The following is an 18927-nucleotide window of genomic DNA, read 5'->3' as shown; positions in this document are numbered from 1 at the left end:
AACAAGTTCCCAAACATTTGTTCAGGCATACAATCTTCTAATTTCGTGGTGACATTTAACATCATTACAGCTAAGGAGGAGGAAATCAAATAAACCACCACTCTCCTCCCAGTGATGTGTGCACAAAAATCAGCATTAATTCAGTCCAATTACAGTTTTAAATCAAAGCTTTTTCAAAAGTCATTATACATCTTATATAGTACGTTTTATTAACCATACAGTACATTAGCATTTCCTTTGAAAAGCTTAGACCTTGCTAAGCAGTTTTAATTAAATCAATTATATAATGCCATCTGCATACAGAAATCCACTACATTCACACAATCTTAAATTTCTCCAATAAACAGTCATGTCAAAACCTACAATTTACTGAAAATACAAGGTTGGTTTTAACTAAAGCAAAAATGATCCTGCGGCTCAGTAAAACCCGCTTTCTAATATGAATAGTTCGCATTCATAAAGACACTAAGCTTGGGACAAAAGGTATTTCCTAGAAGCTCAAAATGAGACTTAAATTTTTGTAACTATGAAATGGCATGCAAACGTAAGACTTGTTGCCAATTATTTCTCTCTCTTATAAAAGACTTACTGGGCCAGAATAAAACAGTTATTTTTATATGTTTGTTTATACAATGACCTCTCCCCTCACACTAAAAATGTCACCTACAGAACATTTTATCAGCTGTCTTCACCACAAATGCTGCTTCTGTAAATTTGAATACTATGCCCTTCAGACCCCCATGACTGGTCTAACAATCAAACAACTTTCTGAAAGCTCAACAATACCTAAGTTTGCCAATTTTCCTTTACAGAAAGTACATACAAGTTTATAAATCCATGACAGGGGTATTACAATTATATTAACATCAACTCATTAACTGGATTCAAACCCCACTTGCATTCTGTAACGACTTAGTGGCCGCCGCCCATTCAACAGTTCTATCAAGGCACTGTACAGTCATTAAATCTCTCATATTCTCCAACATGTGCTGAAGAATGTCATGAACGTGTTTAAGTTGTTAAAAAGCCCTGAGTCAGAACTTCTGTATTTACCACAGGCTTAGCTACAAAAATGGCACTAAACTTCTGCGGGTAACAGTTTTGCTTTGTCAATACAAACAAGTTATGAAATACATAAAAAGACAACAGCGTGAGTTCAAGCAACCTTTGCAAGAACGATACACAACGTACATCGTGGCAAACGGCACGCTTCTATTGTACGTCATTTATCCAGGCAGTAAAAAACCTTTGCAATGTATGGAAACTGATGAAGCGAAACCAAAACTGATGAGTTCCCCATCCCTTCCCAAAGACAAAGAACAACTAAAGGAGAATTCAGTACTTTGACAGAAAGGAGGCAGCACTGCTACAAGTTAGGCTGTAGTGTTGTTGGGTTTTTTAAGTGAAAACTCGACCCATGCAGCACAAAGAACAGGATAGGCTCTTCGGTACGCCAGCTGCTACTGGAAAAGTAAAATTAAGTTTCTGATTTCGTAGAGGAAGCTTAGACCACCAGCTCAAAGCAGCTTCTTCAAACAACTTAGCGTTTACACAAACTGCAATTAATACTGCTAATTAGGCATACGCACAACTTCATCTCTAGAAAATATCTACACAATAAGTACTGAAATCAGATTGTTTTTAAAGACCATGTCACGTCTTTGAAAGAAGCTAAAATACCGATTGTAAGACTATGCTAACAAGGCACAAGTACTTGTGCAAATCCGCTATATCCTCACCCAGTCCAAGTTAAGAACAACACCTCCTAATCAAACTTCCACATTTACAAAGTAATTTGTTTATTCTCTTGTCACTGTAATTGTCAGTATCCACTTCAGTGAAAAGGGATTCCTCCATCCCCAACACACAAGTACACAGTATTTCAACAACTGCAAAGTATGTAATAATAGCCCAAATTTTGGGAAGTGCCATATGAGCTTGGGGTACAGTGAGTGATAAGACAGTAGGTTTGGGCAAAAAAGTCAAATATACAGAAGTTAACAAGCTACAACTGTTTAGCATATTCTGTTAGCCTCTTGGGTTGTCTTTATACCTTAAATCACCGTGTACTGATGTGACCATTTATGTATTTTACTAAATGGAAAAAAAAATGGAAAGTATTTTACTTAAACATCTGAGCAAACCTCACACCTGAACAATATATATTATTAGATGTCTTGATTGTTTCAAGAAACAAACGAAGATAGTTCATTCATTTCAAAACTGCTATTAAATACTGGGGGATAATCCTAATAAAGCTTGCAACTCTTATATAGTTTTACAGTATATTAGAGAAATCCTTTACTGATTTTTCTCTCATTTTCATTTTGCTCCCTAATAACAGTGATGATAATCAGATCTACACTTTCAAGTTTTGCTGAAGCGGTGGAACAATGACATATCCTCATTCTCCTTTTTGTTATGATCCCCCTTGGCTTCCGACTGACCTTCTGTTTTTCATCTTTCAATTATTTAAGCGTTACCCAATTAAACATTTGCACTCTGTGCATGTTGCACAGATAAGACTAAATTGAGTGTAGGAACTTACTGGCTTCCTCAACAACACTAGTTCACCTTCTACACCAGATACCAAAGACAGCGTGTGAATCTAAATATCTATTTCCATAAATGATACTCGATTTGCAAACATTTTTCCTCATTAAGTTCTTTGAAAGGCAAGCACTGCGTAGCCTTCCCAGCACAAGACACAGCTTTCAGCTGTCAAGAAGAGGCCTATACTAACAATTCAAGCACGTTGGCTAGCTAACCTGGTTTGTCTAACTCAGCCGTTTCTCGTGGCACCGTCGTAGCATCAAGTTGACATATTTTAATTTCAACCGGCACACAACATGGCTGAGTGAGTCCAATCACAAACTTGTACGCAGTCACACACATCTGGTGCGACAACAGACAGGAGACTACAGCTGCTCCTATGGTGACACCTTCGGTCACTGTCTGTTTCCACAGGACTGTGATGGCATCCAAGTAGTAAGAGTGTGATAAAGTAACTTACAGCTTCTCTGTTGAAAAGTACCAGCCTAACAGAGCACTTCTCTATCTACGCTACAATACGTGCCTCCTGCAGCCAAGCAGTATCTAACATTCAACTCCAGTTTCCCACCCAGGATGCTTTAGATCAGTCCTTACTTAGCTGAACTATTCAGTTGATGCTAAGTTGGAATATTTGCAAATAATTCTGGCTTGTTCCAATAAAAAAAGAATTAGGAAAATGCCAACAGCCACACTGAGGTTTCAGTTTTGAGCCGCATTATCAAGAAGTCCGCCCCGCCTTTATGCTGACAACAGTTTACAGAGGTTCTCTTGAAGAATAAACAGGACACAGTATTCAAAAGACACCTACCAGAGCCAGAGGAAACCGAGGTACAGATCTGATGTGTTACAGGCTAAAAGTCACAATGGATCATCAAACGGCATACCCTATTATAAAATCATTTTTAGAGGAAGACTTGACAGAGAACTGAAGCCTACCATATAAAGTTCAACTGTCAAACATGCTACAAAAAAATCAGACTTAGTGACATGCATATTGGTCAAATGAAAACTGCAGTGAACACTCAGAGCTTAAGTGGAGACAGTGAAATGCTAAACTGAAAAAGCCTTACATCAAAAACTTTACAAAGCTCCTCGAAATTTTGGTATTTTAGAATGGGGACCCAAGAAGCAAGAAAAAGGAGGGCCGTTTCATTTGGCCAAGACGACAGATACACAGATTATCTGAGAACAGATGACTACTAGTATACAAAATAAAACAGACTGCTGTATCGACTCCAGATTGAGATTGTGTCCAATGAGAAACTACCGAAAAGAATCAACATTTGCAATTCTGGATCAGGATTAAAGATGGCTGTAGAAAGGCTGTGTACTGCATCACTTCACTATTTTAAAAGCCACTCTACGTACATTTTTCCGATATATCACTGCAGTTGTTTCCTGGAAAACTCTATTCAGTGTTCAAACCTTACTGGTCAAAAGTTTGCCTGTCTTTACAGTTTACTAGTAACATTCTTTTGAGACTTTTGCCAACGTTTGCATAATTCAGGCATATCAACATAAGCTTCAAAAGACTGAGATCGATTTATCTGAAGAGATCACAATTTTATGCCTTTATCCTTACTTGGATCTTTCCCTGAACTATCCCTTTTTCCACGTTTTTTATATATGCAATGAGAATTAAATGAGAAATTCATCTTAGCTGCAAGTAAGGTACCTAAGTGACTCCAGCATGGATTTCTTTATTGTTCTGCAAGAGCACATCCAAAGAGAGTCTGCACAACGGCAAAGGGCTACATAAACTGCACTCAGAAAACTGCCCATTCACTCGGGAGTAAGCACACATTCCTTTTAGCATACTTTCTTCGATCCAAAAAGATGGAAGGATGTACATGTTATCAAAATGTTAATAGTTTACCTTCCCTGACAGTAGCATTTTTGGGGTCAGGACACCTCTCTAGCTCTAGCTCACATCAGTGACAGCTAAGTCCTTCAGCCAACTTCAGCTCACCTACGCATGGCTCTCAAAATTCACTGTCAGTATTATCTTCATTTGCAGTATTTCCCAGTAACTTTCATAGCTAAGTTCTGGTACTAACGCCCAACTTAGATGAAGAAGCAATATTAAATCTTCTCTTTTGCTGTTGACAGTTTGCCTGGAGACCATAAAACTAATTTAAGAGAGAAAAATCTTGCAAAATCTCTCGTTTTTCCTAATTCATAAACCCCGATTTTTTAAATGGCCCCATATATGTGTATGTTCCTCTACAACTGATCAAATTCACCCATCTGAAATGGATAACTGACCCACTGCCTTCCTTGCTGGTAAAGTTAAAAGCAGTTCTGTAGAAAATTATGAGGCTAGCAGAATTTCACCGTTTAAGTTAGCCTGAACCTGTTAGACTAAAGTGCAGTTTTCGGAACATAATGTTTCTAGACTACATTGCTCTTTTTACTGTTTCCTTCCCAACCCACCCTCAGCAACAAAGGGCATGATAAAAGTTAGAATTACCTTAACGTTGTAGTTTGAGGCCTGATCTTATGGGAATAGTGTATTTATTACTACTGTGTGTACACGTTGTATTAGTTTTGCATTATTGTGTATTTCAAGACAGAAATTATTGTGAATCTAACTGTCATAGGAAATTTCAACATTCTCCAGAAAAGCACAAAACAAATTTGTATTTGATATTAACTGACAATATAAAAAAACCCCCTTACATCACTTGACACCTGATACATACATTAAAAAACATGAATGAAACCAAAATGAGGTTGTCCCTTTAAACTTTAAGGGGAAGAAGAAGACAAAGAAAATGAAAAAACCATCGCTTTAAATTAGCTTCCAGCTTAGATGTTTTTTAAAAGTAAAGCTAAAAGCTGTTCAAATACTGTTTTTTTTATTTGGTGTATTCACAGTCTTTAAACAATTACCATGTAATGAACCTGCGCTACAGTACTAGAAATGTTTTCATCAAAACCCTTTGCTGCCTTTCAAACATACGGAGATTTAAATCATCAAAATGTCCTTACTATTTCATAAGCTAATAAAAGACACTGGTTCCACTACTTAATACAAAAGGATCCTTCGTTCAATTGCCTTGCGGCATATAGGGCATTCACTCATTCGATCTCCACAAAGTTGACATGTTCCATGGCCACAGAGAAAGATCATATTCTTCAGGCGGTCCAAACAGACAGGACACATAGTCTGTAAAAGATTTTGACAGGTTACATAGTCAATGGCAGTAGTGATACAATAGCGAATATGCAATATATAAATTATTGAAAATTATCAATAACTATGTTATCTTAAGCATAGCAGATCATTGCCATAGCATAACCCATCCACTAACCTGAAAACTAAATTTACTACTTTTTTTTTTTTTTAAAATCACATTTTTACCTCACAGTGACTTAAAATATTTGGGTTTTCCTACCCCATCCTGACACAAAAACTATGTAGCTTTTTTTCCAAATGTGATCCCTTTAAGTAAGACAACCCAGTAGTAGGCTGACATCAAGTTTTCAATATCATTACCCAAGACTGCAACATTAAGACATTCTTCAGCTACATTCCCCTTTATGTCATGTAATCTTCCAGGGAACAAACTCCACAAACAGTTTGATGTGTGCAACACTTGGGTAACGACTTCCCAATTTCTTCTCAGGCTACCTAGTCGTTCATATACTTACCTTTAAACACCAAGCACTGAACACACGCAAAAGTAACAGAACTGCTGTATTATCAGTATTACATGTAAAGATTCCATATTGGCAATTCCAGCCTTTGCTCATGGAAGTTATCTAGATTTTCAACCAAAAGAACACCTCAAGTTTCAAACAAAGAACAATTTCATAAATCTGTGACCTTCATTCATAACAGTAGCACAGCAAACTTTTAAAATCAGTTTTAATTGTGGAACTTGAAAGTGACAGCCAATGCCCAAAAAAGATCTCCTGAAGTTCTTCAACAGCAAAATTCTTTTTGTACCAAGCCACTAAGGAACAATGTCCTTCACCTTTTGTCACATGCAGAAATTGAAGTTTTGGCAAGGCATGTTCCTTCACCATAAACATATTGCAGCCAGATTAGGATTTCATTTCTAACAGCTTATCAAAGATTAGTCAATTAATAGGGTTGCAACAGGTGATAATTGTTAAGACCATTCTATAGTCCAACAAACAAATCTAAGGTGCCCTCAGGTCTGAGACACACTACTCGTAACTAACACTTATGAATGTTGATCTCGTAACATGAAATACTGGCAGGGCTCATATTTCAAACGCAAATTCATGTTATCACCACCTCGCACCTGTGACTTGTTTCCATACACATCACCAGGGGTTGACTTCAGTTTGTTCATCTCACAAGAAATAATCCATAGCAGGAACCCTATTGAGTTTAACCTCAAAGCATATTTTCTGTGGAATCAATAGGTATTACCTCCTAGGGTACACAGCTTAGTTGTGGACCAAAAAAAGTCACCGTCAGTCTGCTTATACAGAGATTAAATTGGCATGATATCTGCCCACATGCCCATTTTAATCTCCAGAATACCAGTATAATGGGCTAGCAGGAATGTAAAACTTCCAGATAAAACCATTTGTCAATTTATGTTTTAAAAAAAACCCACCTTCACTCTTCCCCAAAATGTTGTGCTCCGGCTTTGCCAGAATTTCCACAGTACTATAACAAAGCACTCTCAAACTTAAAATTTGCTGTCAGTCAGTCCTGCTCATTTCTCTCCATCCAGACCAAGTTGCCACCTTCACATCCCATGGGGACAGTTAGAGCATTCTTCCTCCAGTAACCTGCCGTCTTCAAATACCAATGAAACAGCCTTTTCTAATGAATATATAGCCGTCGTGTGACAAGTGTCTACAACCTGATAGTATTGACATGATGTACTTTGATAAAGGACTGCCAAAGCAAACCTGAATCTTGTCTTTGGAGGAAAAAAATTTGTAGCCTTTATTCTAGGTTTTTAGCTTAATTATTTGCTTTTGTGCCTAAATACAATGTCAGAAGTTACAAGGGTCTGTTTCTCTCCAAATGCCACATCGTCATTTGAAAAGGAAAACATCCATCAAGAGACTCAGAAATAATAATAATTAAAAAATCTGTTCAAACACCATTACTTTGGATTATTTCATGCAGTGAAGCACAGAAATCCGAACATTTTCATTTTATAGATCTCTTCTGCGATCGCGTGCAGAATTAATAAATTGCCCATTTTCTCCGGCTTTGTACAAAGGCAGAGCATATAAAATACATTAGCAATTTAATTTCCTAATATGATCCTATTTTAACATTAAGGTTACTTCATACAGTAGGAGAATTCAGCTGGCAGGAACAACCAAATTTCCTGTTTGCTAGGCAATTTATTCTGACAAGGATTTTCTCGATTAGTTCAGCTGTTTCCCAGTGGGATACAAGCCCAAATAACTGAGTTTTATCCAACTTTCAAGGAGCATTCATTACTTAACCACCAGCTTATATGCACTTTTACAGTGGAAGGAAGTTCCCTGCGTGCCTTATACCCAATTTGTGCCACAGCAGCAGGAAAGCAGCAGTAGCTGTTTCTGTTGTACTATTAGTTTGTTAGAACGCTCCCTGCGTGAAACCACACTCTACTTTTACCTGCATGAAACATTTGACTTGACACTTCGAAGGCAAACATATGGTATAAAAAGGCACTACACCTGTTCTAGGCGAGAATTACTTCTTTGGATGAGTAAAAGTGGTCTGAAAAAGTGCTCATCGCATCTTCAAGCAGAACTGGGTTTGCAATTCAAATCGATTTTTACCACTAAAAAAGTATTTTAAACTGCTTGAACTATTAATGCCTTATTACTAAAAACAGTTTTTCCAACAATATACAGGTGCACAGTGACAAAACACATTTATTTTTAAGGAGAAAGAGAGTGATGCAAGTATGGTGAAGGAACATACATAAGATACTAGACAGGCGGTGGTGATTATGTATGAAATGGAGTGAAGGTATGGCAGTTACAGTCAAAAGGGTTCACATTCAGGGAATCCCTGAAGAATGGTGTGGTCATCAGATGTGGGAGATTCTGTTGACATCAGCATCACTTCTGCTTGGCACCAGAAATGGTTTTAAAAGCTTGCTGCACTAACATATTAGATTATCATTGAAGGTATGAGCTGAAACATAGGATTATACCTGCTGAAAGAGAACAAATTAATTTTAAGTACAAAAATATCAATGTAACATGAAGACTGAACTGTTAAAGCACAAACCAAATGAATACAGAATTATAGTGGAATGCTGTGCATCGTTTCACGATGAGATGACTCATTTTAATCAAATCCAACTTGCTACTCATACATATGATACACAACTTGCACTGTCACAAGACTAAGCAGAAAAAAACACTAAGGAAAACACGAATGACTCCTAAGCCAAGCTGCACACAAAACCAAACAGAACCACCTCTTCCTACTCAGAGGCATTGAACAATCTTCAGTTCTATACTGACTTTAAATAAATTACTGGACAAAAGGGCATTTCAAAGCAAACGAGTGCACTTAAATTCTCAAAGCATTCCACTATTAGATTTGTCTTACTACTGCAAATATGAAAACCAGAAAACACTAGTAGAAAATGACTCATATAAAATAATTATTCTCTTCTCCCTAATACAGTACAGTTTTCTGATATTAGAAAGCTTCTGGCTAGCAAATCCCAAAGGTAGAGACAAAACTGTTATGAATAAAAGAGCACCTAAGAAAAACCGAAAAAACCCTGAGATTATATCTAATCAAGAAGAAAAACTGTAACATAGTTTTCCTTTCACATCCTTATACATAAGCATGTAAGTATTAGCATAACCAAACAGGACTTCAATCTTTTATACATGCCTAAAATAAAGTAACCAGAAAAAAAAAAAAAAACATCTGAAGAAAACAGATCACTTGCATTTAAGCATTCATCTGCATGTTTTGCACACATCATTTTAAATGCCAAAGCAGTAACCTTACTCTTTTCATCCAATGTCAAAAAGTAAAACAGAAGCTAAACAGTAGATGTAAGAAGTCAGTGACATCCAGAAACTCCAGATGTTATCATCAAGACAGACATGCATTTTTCAAATGACAATTTTTTTATCTGCATGTTCTTTTACAGACAAGAGCTACAAAAGGAACCTGTTCTGAATGGAATATTTGAATTTCTGTTACTGGGGTGTTGGCCAAGTCTCCACACAACAGGAACAGCTCTTCACAGACATGCCACTGAGGTTAAAACTTGACAGTCTATCAGCTCCCAAATGCAAGGCATTTCGAGATATGGGCCCTAATACTGGTGATCTAAACATTTTAGTCTTAGCTTTCACGCACATGAACAGCTGAGAGCAACAACTACCAGGAGCAGATGTGACGCTGCCGTCACTGTAGCATTACTGACTGCAGTAAGCCTACAAGCAGAAAAGGCAAGTAATACAGTGGGAATGCTTCTGTTTCCTGTATCTATGAAAACATTTCTTCCAACTGTGTTATACATAGGGAACCCAAAAACCACATTATCAGGGTTCTAGAGAGCACTGCTCACACAATAATAGTTAGATACCCCAGTCCTTTACTGCTGAAAAACCTAAAAATTAAGTTTTCCTTTGTTCAGATCAAAAAGCAAGGAAACAGTTTAGCAATTGAACACAGGACAGTTCTGCAGTAGACAACTACTTAAGTGCTTCTAATGGAACGACATGGAGGTAACAAATCTAAATAGGTAACTGTCAGTTATCTGAAACACTAAATTTTGGGTTTCATTAGGTTTCCAAATTGCATGTAACAACCAATGAATAATCAATACAATCTATAGTCAATTTGTATAAGTCTCCTCCTGCAAACACTATGCATAATCACAAAAGACAAACCTTTTCATTTACATTCCAAATATTCAAATTACATACAGAGTACTTTCAAAGGGTTTAATTTTGCAGTCACTCCATTTTTTGAAGAGCACAAACTACAGCCTTCATACGACAGGTACCTGTGAGCCACTGTTCAAAGGCAGTTCATGAACTGACAAGTAAAGACTCAGGCAGGTAGAGAACAGTGAAGAATATCTACTTATTACTGCTCTGTGAAAACAGCTTCTGCTGTACCTACACACTCCGATCAACTGAACAGGCGCAGGCTGGGCTCTGACTGGGCAGAGCATCCTTTTTCAGTCACACCAACAGAGACAGTCTAATAGATGGATTATCAAACATGGCAACTTGATTTTTTTTTTTTTTTTTTAATTTGCACATAGAAGACACATAAGCCACATCTCACACAAAAAAACATTGGTTATTTGATTAAAATTTAATAACTGAAGCACTTCAACATGTCATTTTGTTTTAAACAACAGAAGATGCATTGGCTTTTTCAATTATTTAGTGGTCCACAAAGTTTTTATCCAGCACTTTTACCTGTTCTTTGATGTCTTGTAACTGTTGCTGCAGCTTCTGTACATCTGCGTTGACATTGGTGTTGTCTTTGTCTTTCTGCAAAACTGGAATGTTTCCGCTTGCTGTAATTTAGAGAAAATAGAGGTATGTGATTATGCATCAATCTAATGAAACAGGAATAATTATTTCCAGTGTACTAACTACCGTCTTTCAATTATCTGAAATGTTAGTCAAATAGATTTGATAATCTAATTAAATTCACTATGGCATCACCATAGCTCAATTCATTAAGAACTTTTTTTTGAGTTTAGTGGTAACAGTTCTTTGACAAATACTTTTTGAACAAGCTCAGATTAATATTCCTATATTCAACTGTCCGGGAAGCAATGCTACTATAAGAAACAGAAAAATTCAGAAATATTTCAAATTACAAGTTTCAAATGTCCAGTGTGAGCATTAAAAACCTGATTTTAAGGATTATTCTTATATTTATCTATTTAGGAGCAGTATGACAAGACTGACCTAATATTCTAATTAACATAAACTCAATTCAAACTGCATACCACACACACACACAGAGTAACTACAAATAATTCATTGAAATTATTCAGAAAAGTCACAAAAAGTTCAAAAACTAGTCAAAGCAGGAGATGTAAAACTGAACAATCTGCCATGAAAGCTGCTTGTACCTAGATGAAGAATATTCACCATTCCTTTATCAGAGTTCCATCAGAAGTAAATAAAGTGTTATTTGCTCATATGCACAATTACAGACAATCTTCAGCTTTTGCCTCATAGGACATTAATAAGTGGCCAAGAAGTCATATATGACTCAGCTTCTACTTTGGATGCTGGAAGCAGTTCCTGAGTGTAATGAGTGGTGTCAGCATTGCATCTGCTGCTACCAATGGAGAAAGCAGTGGAAACAGCAATTGGATACCTGGCTTAACACTGTTTTTATTAAACTTTTCTTTAAAAAAGGAGAGGAAAGATTTAAAAGAATGAGAATAAGAAGTTGGTGGGGCAATGTGAAAGAGTAGGGGTTTTGGAGTCACTCACAAATATCATCAGTGGTATCTTCTGTACCTTTCCCTCCGCAGCACATTATGAAAGGCACTCTTCGCTCAACCACTGCCCGACACTGTACACATTTCTTCATCAAGCTTGCACAATCTGAGAGGACAGAGAAATAAATCAACTCTGAACCCTGCTATTCCATTTTTCTTCTTTTCTACCCATGAGCTTGTTTATTCACAGTAACTATACACCAATGCCTTAATAGATGCTTGTAATACAAATAACTACTTGTGTTTATCTTCACATCCTTTTCTGCAAATCACACCTACAAACAATGTCTTGTTCGGGATTCAAAGTAAACCTGTTCTGTTTATCTTCTTGTAATATACTGGAAGCAAGCAGGTTCCTCTTTCTCCAAATGGATGCCTATTCCACAGGATTTACAGAAATTGAAAAAGTAAAGTTGCACACATTTGAGACCAGAACTTCCAAGAGTCTTGACTACGGGCTTACTCCTTTAGAACAAAGGGTCTCGCTTACTGTCCTAATGCTCCACAGGCAAACAGGTATGGCTCCTTACCCTTAAAAAAGTCAACCTGTATCTTTTGATATAATCCTAGAAAGGAGACTATAATTCTTCTATAAAAGGCAAATGATTATACCTCAAAAATGCTGAAGGTTACTGTGAATCAGTGAGTCCTATAAACTTGAATTTGAAGTCCTATAAATTTGAAGACTCTCTCTCTCATCTTGCTTGAGCGAGATGTCCAGAAAATAATCTTGAAAAATCATCTGCATCTATTAAACTTTTTCCTGTCCTTGTTACAGCTTAGACTTGGTGATGTGTACTGCACTACTGCTGACATCCTTCACCACAGCAGTCAACCTTTTTGCTGTCTTCTTCCTGGGACTAATACTAAACAAATACTTCTCTCAGTCTTTTAACTGCAGTGAAACAGGCCAGAGCAGAATAACTATAAAGTCAGGGATCCAATGTCAGGTCTCTCAGCCAGAACAGAGGAAGAAACAAGACTTTTTTAGTGAGACCAAATAAGCAGTTACTTATGGGAATGATTACTTTCCCTCTTATGGAGATCCTCAGCAACAAGGACTGCTCTTCTCTAGGCAAATGACCCTTCAACAAATCCCTGAAATGTCTGGTGACAAGGTGATGGCTGCATTCTCATCCACGTATTCTCAAATTCAAAAATATCCTGGAGATTTCCTATGTCTTTTCTTTTGCTACACGAGGTAAATCAGAGCGAATCATATAGGGTGCTCTTTGCAAAGATATATGATGTGTCTTTTAGGGAAAACTACAGCCCTTGTACAAATCTGTAGATTAGTAATGAAGCGTATTAAAGACTTACTTATTTACAATGTTCTTTTAAAACACCACTTGTACAGCCAAAAGCCCCAAACAAGCTACAACAAAGCAATAAAACTAATCTGAATTACTTCACAAGTTTTAATAACACACATACTTCTAAAATCTGAGCAAGTCTACTCACAATTAAGTAATTCAGATGCAAGAGCACTTGCTTTCTGAATTTTCTTAAAACCTCCAATTTGTCCTCCAATTATTTCATTACCAGCACACCAAATAATGCCAAAATTCTGACTATCACACCGGACTATCAAGTAAATTGGACCTGAAGTCAGATTACTAATGAGCCTTCAGCAATCTCTTTTAAAATGTTCTGTTTCAAGATTACTTCAAAAAGAACATCCATCAAGTTTACTTACTCTCACAGGCACACATATGACCACAAGGCTGGAAAAGCACTGCTGCCTTTTTGTCTGAACATACCACACATTCCTCAATCTGTAAAGAACAATAAACACACATATGAGAAAAAGTTATCTCCTGCTCTCCACAGTAATTTGCTTTTACGTTCCCTTTGGCAATGCATGTGGGCTTTAAGAAACTCCATCTAGTGTTACTTTAACTTATTCAGCACCTCAAAATGCAACTTTAATGAGTTATCACATTAACTTCTAAAAATAGACATTTGCTGGCAATTTTTATATATTCAGTACACTGACAGGCACAGAGAAGCAGCAAAAACAGTCTATGTTTCTTTTTCTTGAATCTTTTCTCCTTCCTTGTTCCACCATATATACTTAAATTGGGGTTGTTCAGCCCGGAGGAGAAAAGACTGTGGGGAAACCTTATTGGGGCCTTTTGGTACTTAAAGGGGGCTTTTAAGAAAGACAGGGACAAACTTTTTAGTGGGGCCTGTAGCGACAGGACAAGGGGTAACGGTTTTAAACTAAAAGAGGGCAGATTTAGACTAGATATAAGGAAGAAATATTTTAGAATGTAGGTGGTGAAACACTGGCACAGGCTGCCCAGAGAGGTGGTGGAAGCCCCATCCCTGGAAACATCCCAGGTCAGGTTGGACGGGGCTCTGAGCCACCTGATCCGGCTAAAGGTGTCCCTGCTCGCTGCAGGGGTTGCATTAGATGGCCTTTAAAGGTCCCTTCTGCCCCAAACTATTTACAAAATTCACTTATAAGAGACTTTTACAGTAATCTGTTTTTAATATTCTTGGTTAGGGTTTCTCAAGCCCTTTCATGTGATGAACTGTATATGTAGTGTGACCGTAGACACCACAGGCCACTCCATTCATACTGGCCTGGACCACCGCTTCCAGTTCACAGACCCGTTGCCGAGGTTCATTCACTTCTAAGCCTTGCAGATATTACCATAAGTTTTTATACAGAAGAGTATAAGAGAAGTAGACTCTCAATCTAATTTAGCAAAAGAAATCAAATGAAGGTCATCCACAAAGGTTAGCTTTCACCTGGGAAAGCTGATTTCCATAGATTACCTTCTTTAGATGCATAAGTGGAAGTAGAAGCCTTACTCTGCTGCTCTGAATCACCCAGTGGCAGAACCTTTTCACTGGCTATAAAGAAAGTCTAGAGAAAAGGAGCTCACACTATGTTAACATTTGGTCTTTGGAAATATGCATTGCACAACAGTGAACGGTATAAGAAGAAAGAATAAGGGAGTGAATAGTAAACCCAGTACAGATTCATATTTACAATTCCTGTATTTACTCTGAGGTAGAGAAAAAAAAAACAAACCACATACCACAGAAGCGGACTAGTCAAATGTGTTTGGAAAAATACAAAGAGAATAGAGGAGGCTTTCTACAGATCAGAAAACCACTGTGTGTTTGTTATACGAGGTCTGGGTTTTTTCTTGGTTTTTATACAGCCAAAAAGCAACAGAAGGATGGAACTTGGGGATTATGGGGACTAAAAGAATCCTCAAACAGAAAAGCAACAGGGATGCACCCATATAGTCGCAAATACTTGGGAGCAACCATTTGAGACACCTGACGACCTTACTGAGATTAGGTCCCCAAAACAGGGCACAATTGCTTGATACTCTGAAGGAGAAAGACAGCACAATGAAATTCACGATTACAAAGAAACAGAAGATGAAAGCAATTAACAACTTCAAAACCAAGCACGTATTAACTAACTCATTTTACAGGCAAATCATCTTTCCAAGCAGCCCTAAGGAATAAAAGAACTCAGAAGAACTGAGTATTAGCAAAGGAAGTTATACTTCAGGCAAAGCAGCAATTTATCTTAACATATATAAAAAAAATACCAGGGCAGGGGGGCATATCTGAATAAAGCATTGTCAGATGACTATTGGGAACTCTGAGGACCTGAACAATAAAGACCTCGCAAGGTGAGGAGAGAATGAGGGGCAGGTAGGACATGAGTACAGGTAAACAGAAAAGAGTAACACACAAAGTTGGGACAAGATATGATTACGGTACAAAATTAATTCCATCCAGTGAGACACCTGTAAGGGAAAATACTGCTTAAAATATAATATACTTTTCCTTGGCCTCTTTGTACTTTTCCGTTAAAACCAGAAAGCCAACCAATAAACTTTCGAAGTTTTTACCTTTGTCCTAGACTGGACTTGTTCTTTACAGATGAGGCATTTTTTCACCCGTGGTGAGCACAGAGAACACGTGGCAATGTGTCCACATGGGCCAAACAGAGTATCTCTCTTCATGTCCGAACACACCATACATTCTTCTAAAGTTTCAGAATCATTGTTGATCATAGACGGACTTCGGGAACCAACCTGGCCACTACAAAGAAACCTTACAGTCAAACTTAGTTTCAAGAATTTTTACAATTCTTAACTTAAAATGCACATCAGTTGGCGGTTTATCTATAGACTCCTATGCATTCAGGCACCATAAAGCAATCCGAACTGCATTTTCCCAAACATACAGTTGACACCAGAGTGCAAGGTCACATGCTCAGATAAGACAATGTACAGGAACAGGCCACACGAGCTAGAATAGCATCTCATGAACGTTAAAAATCCTTCCCTCCCATCCTAAGAGTTTACTTATTAACAGAGACATATCCCATAGATTCAGAGCTGCTCAGCTTAACACCTTAATCTGGAATACACTTCCAATACTTTGGAAGCCCCAGACTTCTACCCTGGCTCCACCTGGACCTTGGTCCCGTGCTGTCGCACACCCAGCAGAGGGAGCGGGTGTTGAACCCGACCTGCTCAACCCTACACCTGCACAAGCCCATGCAAGGTGGCGAGAAAGAACAGCCACAGGGATGAGGCCAAGACTGATGGACAGACACAGGCACCTTACACACCAGGGCAGCATCAAGAAAACCAGTCTTTCCTTATGACATTTTGAAAGTACATTTTTGATCTCCATACAGGAATTAAGGATGAGAATCCCGTAAGCCAATGGTGGGAACACAACCAGGACAAGTAGCAAGCTGAAACTTCTCACATTGCATGCACTTGATAGAATGACTTTTCACTGAAATCATAATTCCTAGAGAAGTGCTTCTGAGACATCAGACCTACCCCCGCCTCCTCCTCTTCTTGCAGAATCATACAATCATTCATGTTGATCAGTACTCAGGAGGTCACCCACTCAAAGCAGCATCAACACTGAATTCACACCAGGTTATACCAGGCTTCCCCCCCATTCCAGTCTTCAAAACGTGCACGGACAAAGATTTTACAACCTTCCTGGGTGACCTGTTGCAACGCTTATTCTTTCAGTGATTTTCTGCATGTTGCCACCTTCCCATTCTCCTCCTTTCCACATTAACGTGTATGAAAGTCCTGTAAGACTTCTCTAAGTCTCAACCAATGTATTCGTAAATAGCATTCAATGTACCAGAAAATAAAGAATTAATTGAAAGTAAAGAAAAATCTTGTACGTTTTAACACTATTGCTAATAAAGGCACAATGTTTTAAATACACCCGTTAATCTACAGAAAGCTGAGATTTGGAAACTGTGTATTTATGAATATACAAACCTGACTTTTTCTTTGTGACATTTAGCCAATGCTTTGCAGAGACTAGGATCAGGGCAGAGATCGAGAGGAGACTGACCCTTCTTATTACGAATGCTGAGGTCAGCTCCGTTGGCTGCCAGGAAGCAGGCAATAGATGCTGCACTCTTCTTCTCTGCTCCCTGAGTGCCAAGTCCCATTATCAACTGAAAGAAAACAAATATGTAAGCAACCTGAGAGACCCTCTAAACAGTTAGGAATAGTCTGGCCAAAGGAAAACTACTTGCCATGAGCACGTGCACATATACACACACACATATATGTATAAATCCGTAAGCCCAAGGAAGCATCTCTACAACTAAAAATCGAAGCATAATACAGAGCACATACAACATGAAACTGCTGGCACCACTAAGAATCCCTCAGCACACCACACTAGATGACATTCAAAGAAACAGCTTCGGCACAGCTGGGACCAGCTCCAACTCAAGGAGTTTTAAGTGATCAATACCAGAATTGTAAAGGCTCCGACACTAGGACAGAGGCAGGATTTTGTATGCACCTCTTTCCCATTAATTAAGTGTCCAACAACTAACGTACATGTTTCTATGCCACTTCCAGTTTGTGCAATCTATCCCTGCAGTTGGTCTTCTGACAGCTGGGTGTGAAGTATCACCTCTAAAAATTAAATGATTTTGGCTGGATTAAGCATCATTTTGTATTTAAAGAACTAGATGTGCTATTTTAAAACACAATAGCATATAGGAATAAATTTAAAATACCAGATACCTGTCACTGCAGCCCTCAAGGTTGCCTATCTTGAAGCCTGAACTACAAAGAAAACAGTTTTCAAAACCCCTCCAATTGTTCCCCCATCCCTCAGAGGTGACTTGTGAAGAAAAAGGCTTGGTTTGGGTGCATGTCTTACACGTGAAGTATGTATTAGAAGTCTTTACCTTGCCTTGATAACTGCAAGACTATCCTTCTCATCATACAGCCACCCAGGTTCCTAGGGAAGCCATTTTTTTAAATCTCAGTCTATACACTTTTACTCTAATTAGGAGTTCTTATATCAGTAGGTGTTACTGAGGTGCTACAAGACTCTTGAAGGTCACATCATGAATTCACAGATACTCGCAGTCCTGCATTCTTCCCTATGATCAGGTAAGAACCGTACAGCTTGAAAGAATTCCTATCAGTAAAACCAGTAAGTTATGGAGAGAAATTGTTCCGTAGTGTTCAGGTCACAGAACGTTTTTGTTTATAAATTCAGACCGTTTTTCTGCACCTCAATTACAGCATTGGCCGAAGTGAAGCAGTGATTTTTACCTAGCTTCAGTCCAAGGTACCACGTCAGTAATCCAGCCAAGGCAGCACAATGCCCAGTGAAAGCTGATCTGCTCCAAGGCTGGCAGACCTTTTTTAAGGCATGCCTCCACCAAACAATTTGCTGTATTCCTTTCCTATTTGCTGCAACAATAGTTCTCCTGTCATCCACACTTGCACCTTATGAGCTCTAAGCTGTTGTGCGAGCCCTGAGATGCATCAACACAAGCCAGTCTCAGCCAATTCACCTGCAAGGGAGAAGTCTTGGGTAATCCACACAAACAATATAAACATCACCTAAGTAACTCTAACTACTGAGCCACCTTTGAAGC

General features: G+C 38.2%; 1 protein-coding gene across 2 annotated transcripts in view; it reads right to left on the bottom strand.

The window, feature by feature from the left end:
- MIB1 (MIB E3 ubiquitin protein ligase 1) overlaps positions 1–18927 on the bottom strand; it is an 89919-nt gene that overhangs the window by 8013 nt on the left and 62979 nt on the right. Inside the window, exons 16-21 of one of the 2 annotated variants that reach the window (XM_086472753.1) lie at positions 17294–17475; positions 15884–16076; positions 13696–13774; positions 11992–12105; positions 10954–11054; positions 5545–5722 (exon numbers count right to left, since the gene is read on the bottom strand). In XM_086472753.1, the coding sequence (XP_086328879.1) occupies positions 5582–5722; positions 10954–11054; positions 11992–12105; positions 13696–13774; positions 15884–16076; positions 17294–17475 (810 nt within the window). In that variant the 3' untranslated portion in view covers positions 5545–5581. Of the gene's footprint in view, positions 1–5402; positions 5723–10953; positions 11055–11991; positions 12106–13695; positions 13775–15883; positions 16077–17293; positions 17476–18927 lie in introns of those variants that run through there. The other variant, XM_086472752.1, reaches the window with a different exon arrangement.

This window comes from Leptosomus discolor, chromosome 13 (genome assembly GCF_034619465.1).
Source record: "Leptosomus discolor isolate bLepDis1 chromosome 13, bLepDis1.hap2, whole genome shotgun sequence".
In the NCBI taxonomy this organism is placed as follows: domain Eukaryota; kingdom Metazoa; phylum Chordata; class Aves; order Leptosomiformes; family Leptosomidae; genus Leptosomus; species Leptosomus discolor.
The sequence above is the reverse complement of the archived record's forward strand: the minus strand, read 5'-3'. Positions and strand labels throughout refer to the sequence as shown.